The sequence below is a fragment of the Porites lutea genome, chromosome 9, assembly GCF_958299795.1.
Source record: "Porites lutea chromosome 9, jaPorLute2.1, whole genome shotgun sequence".
NCBI lineage: Eukaryota > Metazoa > Cnidaria > Anthozoa > Scleractinia > Poritidae > Porites > Porites lutea.
The window spans coordinates 25,045,254-25,055,216 of NC_133209.1; the positions used below are offsets into that span (position 1 = coordinate 25,045,254).

Consider the following 9,963-nt stretch of genomic DNA (forward strand, 5'->3'; position numbering starts at 1 on the left):
GTTTTATGGAAAGTGATAAATTGTAGTCTGTTTAGGTTTACAACTCAACATCATCCCTGGTATTATTCAAATGTATGCAACTATATATAGTACTGTTATTATAATATATATTTTGTTCCAAATCCTACGTGTAATTTCACAATCAAGGAAAGAAATGAAGATGGCATCAACTCGTAGGAAAGAAAGTTTCCAATTATAAAATTGAAAAATTAAACACTTGTATACTAGTGCTATTTTTAGCGCGTTTAATATTTTCTGTACTAGTGAATACAGCCAGTTTAACTCTCATCGCTCAATGTCACGAGGGCCTTTCTCGGAAGGGACTACGCAGGTACATACGCACCAGAAAATAAGTAGTTTTTTACATTGTAACCTTAAGGGGCACAATCAATAATATTCGTGGATTAAGACTTTCAAAGCCAAGACCCACGCGCACCAATAAAATTAGTTTGATTAATCATATATATTTGTAAGAAACCAAAAACTAATCATACTGCTCTTTCATTTTATTATAACAAGGAAAGGTAATCATAATGTGTATTTTCAGGTCAGCGAAACGAATATTTGAAATTCACCGTTACAGGCGAATTATCGCAATGAACAACTCCAGCCTTAATATGGTTGATCACATGCCGTGCCCTTATGCCGTATCTGCAACCTTCACAACACTGTTGGCCGTTATCAGTTTGGCTGCGATCATTGGCAATGTACTAGTCATCGCCGCCGTGTACAAGGTTCCATACCTCAGAACAAGTACCAACTACTATTACGTCAATATGGCGGTGTCTGATTTTCTCTCCTGTCTTATCACCTGGCCACTATACCTCACTGACGAGATTATAACAAGCCATGGAAGTCTCATCAAAGGCTTTGTAGCCACGGCTAGCTGCAAAGTGGGCGTGTTCATGAGAAATGTTTCCCATTCAGTCTCTATTCTAAGCCTGTTTTTGATAGCTGTCGACAGGTTCATCGCTACTAAGTACCCGTTAAAATTCATTTTATTAACAAAGAAAATTCATGCGTCATTCTTGCTTTCATCATGGGTCATATCCATAGGTTATTGTTTCCCGACGTTTCTGTATGCAGTAATTGACAAAGTTGGACACGAATCATTCTGTAGATTAGCCCTAGCTGCAGACAAGACCATGCCATTATATTTATTTGCAGTTATTCTGATTATCGTTTTGTATTCCACAATTACAATTCTGTATCTGCGCATCATGCGTGTGTTACAGAGACGACTTCAACCAGGACGCGGTACGGAAAACGTGGTTGGAAACCGACAGAACAGAGCCAAGCACAATCGAAACGTGATGAAGATATTCAAGTCTATCGTTGTAGCATTTTTTATTTGCTGGTTCCTTTTCCTTGGCTACATGATTCTAAAAATTACTTTTCCTGAACTTTTTCTACGAGATAAGTGCAAGTTAATCTTAGGTTTTGCTTATTATGTTTTTCCTTTGCTAAGCACAGTCTTGAACCCAGTCATTTTGTTTTCATTTAGTTCCAATTTTCGTCGAGCTTTGAAAGAAATTTGTCCACGTTTCCTCGAGAAATATAAGGCACACTGGGAACGGAGACCCGTTGCACCTCTCCAAAGAAACGAGTACCAATTACGGCCAATGGCGTTTCAAATGTTCAAACAAACTTAGCTTCATGAAAATAATAACATTAAATTCAGTATGACTGAATTACACGTACAAAGGGAGCACACGGCAGCCTGAACGCAACGTGAAGCATATTAAACAATCATCCAATAAAAATGAAAGAACCCTTGGTGTCTGTCTAGAGATTCGCGAGCCAGTATAGTGAATAGTCAGCAACACGGCACTAGTTTGACCGTAAAACGGACAGTACATATACAGCAAAATGTACCAAAAAAAAAAATTACAGATTAAATGATGTTTGACTGAAGCGAACTTCGAAAATTGGGACTTTCGCCTTAACTATTTGGAAAAGCTCGTGTTCACTGTTCGTGCATCACGTCGACATTACTACTGACAACTTTCTTATTATTGAGTCGTTTTTGTTGTTGTTGCTGTTTTTTTTTTTGTTCGTTTTCTTGTTTTCCTTGACTTTTCAACATGAGAACACGTAAGCAGTGCTGTGAAAACCTAAAAGCCAAGTGTCATTAAATTTTTGATGTAGTTGGTAAATGCTCCAAGGAACCATGAAATAGGAAAATCACACAGTCAGGTTTTTGGAACTTACACTTAGATAATACACTTTGTCTTTTAATTAGGAGAGAATTATATTGATTATCAATGAATGGTTGATAACTTATTAAATAAATGAATCAATCAGTGGGTTGCTTCAATAAATGAGTGAAGTGTAATGAGAAACTATGGTTTGACCTGAATAACAGCTTGATCATATTTGAATAAACTGAGTGAATACAGTGAATTTAGTGTGACCTAGGCGTGCACGTATCCAGAGTGATGTGAATATTAAGTGGTTGGGGAGGAGAGATGTGATAGTACTTTGGTGTTACGGTTCCGCCCAACCATCCGGTTAGTCATTCAAATTTATAGGCAAAAAGACAATGGAGGACTTTTCAGCCAATAAGAAAGATGCTGACGTCATGTTCTAACAAATCATAAAGAGCTCCTAATTGAATATTTAATGTCAAGTTGTCAAAGCCGCTCGGTAAGTAAACATTGGAAACAAAGGCATAATTCGTATTTTAGGGGTTGTTTCGAATAAATTCAAAACACGCTACAATAACAAAACAAAACAAAGCAAAATAGTAAAGACGAAATAATTGACAGCAAAGCGAAGCACTTATATCAGAAAAAATTTTGAGTGCAAACTATTGATTAGATCAGAGATAGACTAAATCTTACGGCGCACGATTTGGTAGAAAAATTGTCTTCTAACTCTTTCGTCTGGGTGCATTAAAGGCGATTGCGAGCTGTCAAAACGGAGAGTCTGCTTAACTAAATGTTGCAGTTTTCAAATCCCTGCGAGTTAAGGAAATGACTATGGCGCTATAAACAGCAAAAGGATTAGCAAGGAGAACATATGTATTATTATCAGCATACTGACAGACAATACTGTCCAATAAAGCTCTCCCACAAGTCTGTATCACTGATGCTATAATGAAAAGAATACACATTCAACTTCTGAGACTTACAGGATTATTTCTTGGTCAGTATATTCATGCTAATGATGGTCTTGAGGTTTTTCATAGAGTACGGGCAAAGAAAGCAACAGAGCTATGGTGTATAAGTTTTTGTCTGGCTTGTAAATCTTTAAGTTTACTGACTTCAAAATACCCGCTCTTGTAAAAAGTGTAAGAAAAGTGGACAGCTTCTCATACTTCATCTCTCATTCTCTGTTTCTTCAAATGCGTTGTTTCACGTCATGATTACATACAATTTCTTCATGAAGGAGTCTCGAACCAAAGACGCTTTATTTTCTTGTATTAGATATTTTCTCTCCCAAAGCGAGGAAATAATTTACTTGCTTGAAATTAATCGTGCACTACAAAGTTAGTAAGAATAAGATATATCTTCAGAGTGGCGCCAGTAAACTAGTTGAACTATGCAAATGTTAGTCACAGTCTTCGTCCAATGAAAAACCGCACGTCATTGTGTCGAGAGAAACAGGAGCATTTTCCAATCAAATAACCTCAGGCCATATCAGCCTAGGAAAAAGGTTTTTTCTTTTGCATGTGAGGATCTTTTTGGGTTTAAACGCATTAAAATGTCAACACTGTATGTAGCCGAACTATAAGTGTATCGCAAGTACTTCAGTGAGCAAATAATCTTCTTCACTTACGAACCCAATCCCGCCTCAGGTCAGTCCACTTATTATCATTATGATTGATTTTTCGACAGACAAGCTTATTTCGATAACTTTTAAAATGAAAAGGACATCACATGTACAACACGTCTCATTTAGCTAAAGCTCTTAATCCCATTTTCTGTTTTAGAAAGAATTAATAAACTGAACTTAGGAGCCGACCATTTGACTTTTGAGGGGGAGTATGGGTGATTTCAGAAAAAAAAAGTTATCGTGCAGATTTCGAACGAAAAAACATCTTGCAAGGAAATACCTTCCATAAAAAAGCTTTGTATGTCGGGGAAAAAAATTCCATCACCAGAGGTTTCAGGGAAAAAAAATTCTTATTTTTTTAACAAACCATCACCGTACATCCAGAGGTCGCCACTCTGATGTTCAGCGATAAACATTGTCCCGGACCAGCTGTAGTTCGCTGAGTTTCTTTGACCAGTTGTGAAATATTTTTAAATAGAAACCCGGTTAAAACATTTCGCCGCACGTTATAATTGAATAAGTCTGACCAAATAACACCATTATTTCGGAAGGACACGTCGGCTCCTAACAAACTTACCACCTTCGCCACAGCGTTTTAGGATTAGACTTGCACCCGATACTTCAGCCATCGGTTCGATAAACGCAACCAAGTTACCAAATTAAATGAAATGATATACGTGAATATGGTACATCTTTACTGGCATCATGGTTAAAAAAGAAGAAACTGGAAAGGAAAAATATCAGAATGAGGGTAAGTTTGCTGTTTCACTATTCAAATGTCAATCACGCTTATCTACATCGCCCAATGACAAAACAAGGCTTCATACAATACAATACAATACAATACAACACTTTATTCAAGAGATAAAAACTAAAGTTACAAAATATCTCTCCCAAAGGAATATCTTGAGGTCAACCCTATATAAAAGATTTCCCAAAATAAAAGATGAATGGATAAAATCTATAATCTAAAACATTATATACAAAGAGAAAAATCTAAAATCTAAAAGCTAGAATAAAAAACACTGTTTGCATATCATAATGAAAAGTATTTAATACATGCAACATTAAATCTTTCTCTATTTTTAAAGCTTTTTTTAAGCAAAACTGAGGCTGTAATTAAGAGAAGAGTGAGGCTGGGTTTAAGCCATTTTAGTCAGTGAAATAAGTTCTTGAAAAGGGTACATCTTGACTGGCGCTAGTGGTAAAAAGAAAAAAATAATAAATAAGAGAAAAAAAGGAAAAAGGACTGCCACCTGTATTATCGGAGCGAGGGAAAGTCAGCTTGTTTAAATATTCAACTAAATGTCACTCACACTCATCTACTTCACCTGAAGACAAACAAGATTATTGTCTTTAGTGTATTTACTTGCAATAGAGAATGAGAGAATGGGTTAGGCGGGTCGAATTTTAAGCTTTTTCGTGATAGCTTAAGTTCCTTTCAGCCAATCTAAATCCGAATTCCATTTTCTGCAGCATTTTTGAAAGAAGTTTTGCTTGATCAACCTCGATCTGTTCCAAAATCAGGGTGCGTCGTATAGCCAATCGCCAATACGGAAAATGACAGTGTCGGTTAAATGGTACGAATGATGTCACAATTCTGACAATCCCCGCGCTGAACAACTGTGATCTTTCGAAAGATTTACCGAAAATAAACAACAAAAGAAAAATACCTTTTTCATCCATCCAGCCTTTCTTGTGTACTGAGAACTGCATTCTCGGTGGTATTTGGATTCGCAGCTGACGAACGCATAATCGGAGCATCACGCTATTAACTGAAAGTCCTGCAAAAAATAAAACAGTACGGAGTTAAAGGACAAGGTATTTACGTGCACGTGTTGCGTGTTAACAGTGACTATGTAGACTGTTAATCAATTAGCGCAAATTGAAGACAAAATAATTTTTTAGCGTACTTTGCCTTCTTTGATCGCTAAACCAGCCTGCTAAGCGTTGATCTAGATTTGGATCTTTTGGTCTGTACCGAACCATGGATGCACGTTTGACAGTCGCGGCTCGCCAGTAAACAGCACATGCTGTTGGTTTCGCCATTTGCGTACCATTGACACGGAAATTCTATACTCGCGTGCAATTTCCCGATTGTTGTTGACTGCTTCGGCCTCCGCTACTATTTTTAATTTAAAGTTGAGATCGTAGGAATGACGACGAGTACTCGGCATGATTTTTTCTTGAAAGCTTACTGACACTGTGAATGAAGTTTTACAACTAAGAGTTCGACTAGGTCAGACACGCTGATAAAGCTTAAAACGGATCAAGTGGTATTCATAGCTTTAGGAAGTAACACTGTTTCCTAAGAAGGAAGACTGTATTTATCAATATCGGCTTCTAAAGGTGTGTTTGTTTTTCGCTTTGCTCCTGTAAATGTGTGACCTTTTTCCATGACTGTAATTAGGAACTTTGAAAATGCTGTTGTTTTGCAAGTGAAGATGGCAAAAAAAGGGCAAACTTAAGTTGGGGTTGCGTCTTATAACCAAGTATTTATGTGAAATTTTCAGTTTTTTAACTTAAAAGGATCAAGTTCAAAAATTCAGGGTGCGTCTTATAACCGAGTGTGCCTTACTGATAACCGAAAAACTACGGTATAAGCGTTTTGCTTAGTCGACGTCACAGCTTTAAAGTCGAATAATCTACAAAGTAATGCTCCGAATAGGACGGGATTCTGCAGCAGCACTAAATTGTTAGAAACACTAAAGAGTTAAAGGAGGAAGACTTACTAATCTTTTGGCCAAACGCACATGAAATGAGATTTCAAAATGGATTTAATATAGCAACTATAAAACGTGTTTTATGGAAAGCGATAAATTGTAGTCTGTTTAGGTTTGCAACTCAACATCAGCCCTGGTATTATTCAAATGTATGCAACTATATATAGTACTGTTATTATAATATATATTTTGTTCCAAGTCCTACGTATAATTTTACATTCATGGAAAGAAATGAAGATGGCATCAACTCGTGAGAGAGAAAATTGACAATTATAAAATTGATGCGGTTTTCGATAGCCTTTGATGAAAATTGCTGCATTTATACTAGAAGACGTCTCAGACGTCCAGACGTATTAGATTTACACGTCTGACTATAAAGTGCGTCGTTAAGTGCGTCCCGTTTTTATACTAGACGTCTTAAAGGTCTGAGACGACTAATTCATCTGTTAAGTACGTCGATCGGACGCACTTAACTTCGGACGTTTTATTCGTCTGACGTTTAATGCGTCTGCCTTATTTCCCATATTTATACCAGACGTCTAAGTCGTCTAAGACGTCTTAAACGTCTCAGACATCTTAGACGTCCTCTTAGTATAAATACGGCCATTATTAATACGTTGCCTTTTCCTTCTTCCTTATTCATCTCGGATTTTATCTTAAAGTGCTGTACTTTTTTGCTAATCAGATGGCAAAAGGCATTTTTTTAAAATCATTTAACACTTGTATACCAGTGCTATTTTTAGCGCGTTTAATATTTTCTGTACTAGTACATGAACACAACCAGTTTAACTCTCATCGCTCAATGTCACGAGGAACTTTCGCGGAAGGGACTACGCACGTACATACGCACCAGAAAATAAGTAGGTTCCAGGGACCGCGGAGCAAGGTGAAAAGTGGGAGGGCTGACAATTGAAAATAATTTTTCAATAAACGATCAACATACACGGTCAGTTCAGATTCAATGCAAGAAAAGACGCAATTACAATTTTAGTATAGAAAATACTACACCGAAGTGATCTGAAAAATTTCTAACTATGGCCGTTCAGGCGCTCACTGTTCTAGTAATGTAATTCTTCTTGCCATCGAATGTTTCATTGATTTGAAAGGAGAAAGACAAAATATAAAACTTTTATCCACTCAAAACAACTACTCAGCTTCGTCTGGCTTGAAAAAGCTAGTAGTTTTCTTCATTTCGTCTGATAAAACTGATAAAAAAAAACTCTGCCCGAGCTGGAAGTACAAAACACGCTGCCGAACGCAGCGAAGGGGTGGCCAAGGCAAGGCGTTTGATCAAGGGACAAGTCGGCCCCACGGAAACAATTACCGCGAAAAGCACAGGAGCCCCACAAAATGCCTGGCGTTTGAAATTAAAGAAAATACAGAGAATATAGCGGAATATAGACGGAAAAAAACTTGTTTCAAGTCTCTTTTTTATTTTAATTATTTTTTCTTTTTAGCGCAAAAAGTGGGGGCGGGGGCGCAAAAAAGTGGTGGGGCCACGGCCCTACCAGCCCCTCCCCCTCCGCGGTCCCTGGGTTCTTATATTGTAACCTTAAGGGGCACGATCGATAATGTTCGTGGATTAAGACTTTCAAAGCCAAGACCCATGCGCCACCAATAAAATTAGTTTGCATAATCATATCTGTAAAAAACCAAAAACTAATCATACTGCTCTTTCATTTTATTATAACAAGGAAAGGTAATCATAATTTGTATTTTCAGGTCAGCGAAACGAACGTTTGAAATTCACCGTTAGAGGCGAGTTATTGCAATGAACAACTCCAGCCGTAATATGGTTGATCACATGCCGTGCCCATACGCCATATCTGCAACCTTCACAACATTATTGGCAGTTATCAGTTTGGCTGCGATTATTGGCAATGTACTAGTCATCGCTGCCGTGTACAAGGTTCCATACCTCAGAACAAGTACCAACTACTATTACGTCAATATGGCGGTGTCTGATTTTCTCTCCTGTCTTATCACCTGGCCACTATACCTCACTGACGAGATTATAACAAGCCATGGAAGTCTTATCAAAGGCTTTGTAGCCACGGCTAGCTGCAAAGTGGGGGTGTTCATGAGGAATGTTTCCCATTCAGTCTCTATTCTAAGCCTGTTTTTGATAGCTGTCGACAGGTTCATCGCTACTAAGTACCCGTTAAAAATCACGTTGTTAACAAAGAAAATTCGTGCGTCATTGTTGCTTTCATCATGGGTCATATCCATAGGTTATTGTTTCCCGACGTTTCTGTATGCAGTAATTGACAAAGTTGGACACGAATCATTCTGTAGATTAGCTCTAGCTGCAGACAAGACCATGCCATTATATTTATTTGCAGTTATTCTGATTATCATTTTGTATTCCGCAATTACAATTCTGTATCTGCGCATCATGCGTGTGTTACAGAGACGACTTCAACCAGAACACGGTACGGAAGACATAGTTGGGAACGAACAGAACAGAGCCAAGCACAATCAAAACGTGATGAAGATATTCAAGTCTATCGTCGTAGCATTTTTTATTTGCTGGTTCCTTTTCTGTGGCTACATGATTCTAAAAATTACTTTTCCTGAACTTTTTCTACGAGATAAGTGCAAGTTAATCCTAGGTTTTGCTTACTATGTTTTTCCTTTGCTTAGCACAGTCTTGAACCCAGTCATTTTGTTTTCATTTAGTTCCAATTTTCGTCAAGCTTTGAAAGAAATTTGTCCATGTTTCCTCGGGAAATATAAGCCACGCTGGGCACGGAGACCCGTTGCACCTCTCCAAAGAAACGAGTACCAATTACGGCCAATGGCGTTTCAAATGTTGAAAAAAAATTAGCTCCATGAAAATAATAATGACTCAATCATACAGGTACAAAGGGAGCACTCTGCAGCCCGAACGCATTGTGAAGGATATTAAACAATCATGAATAAAAATGAAAGAAGACTGAGTGTCTGTCTAGAGATTCGCGAGCCAGTGTGGCTAATAGTCAGTAACACGGCAGTAGTTTGACCGTAAAACGGACAGTACAGCAAAATGTACAGCAAAAAAAAATACAGATTAAATGATATTTGACTGAAGAGAACTTCGAAAATTAGGACTTTCGCTAAAACTATTTGGAAAAGCTCGTGTTCACTGTTCGTGCATCACGTGACATTAATACTGACAACTTTCTTATTATTGAGTCAGTTTTGTAGTTGTTGATGTTTTTTTTTTGTTTGTTTACTTGTTTTTTCAACATGAGAATGCGTAAGAAGTGATTTGAAAACCTAAAAGCCAAGTGTCATTAAATTTATAATGTAGTTGGCAAATGCTCCAAGGAACCATCAAATTGAAAAATCACACAGTCAAGTTTTTGGAACTTAACCTTGGATAATACACTTGTAATTAAGAGAGAATTATATTGATTTCAGTGAATGGTTGGTAACTTAAATAAATAAATGAATCAGTGGGTTGCTTCAATAAATGAGTGAA

The 9,963-nt window shown here is 37.4% G+C and overlaps 2 protein-coding genes across 2 annotated transcripts; both read left to right on the forward strand.

Annotated features, from left to right (window-relative positions):
• The first annotated feature begins 278 nt into the window (after positions 1–278).
• On the forward strand, positions 279–1,686 carry LOC140949270 (prokineticin receptor 2-like). The gene is made up of 2 exons (XM_073398494.1): positions 279–331; positions 548–1,686. Exon 2 carries the CDS (start codon positions 597–599, stop codon positions 1,650–1,652), a length of 1,056 nt encoding a protein of 351 aa, XP_073254595.1. The 5' UTR covers positions 279–331; positions 548–596; the 3' UTR covers positions 1,653–1,686.
• A 6,546-nt stretch (positions 1,687–8,232) lies between these two features.
• On the forward strand, positions 8,233–9,733 carry LOC140948574 (prokineticin receptor 2-like). The gene has a single exon (XM_073397829.1). It carries the CDS (start codon positions 8,272–8,274, stop codon positions 9,325–9,327), a length of 1,056 nt encoding a protein of 351 aa, XP_073253930.1. The 5' UTR covers positions 8,233–8,271; the 3' UTR covers positions 9,328–9,733.
• The last annotated feature ends 230 nt before the right edge of the window (positions 9,734–9,963 follow it).

Bases quoted from the DNA above. Each gene is read 5' to 3' on its own strand.
- LOC140949270 (XM_073398494.1), top strand. From the start codon at position 597: ATGAACAACTCCAGCCTTAATATGGTTGATCACATGCCGTGCCCTTAT.
- LOC140948574 (XM_073397829.1), top strand. From the start codon at position 8,272: ATGAACAACTCCAGCCGTAATATGGTTGATCACATGCCGTGCCCATAC.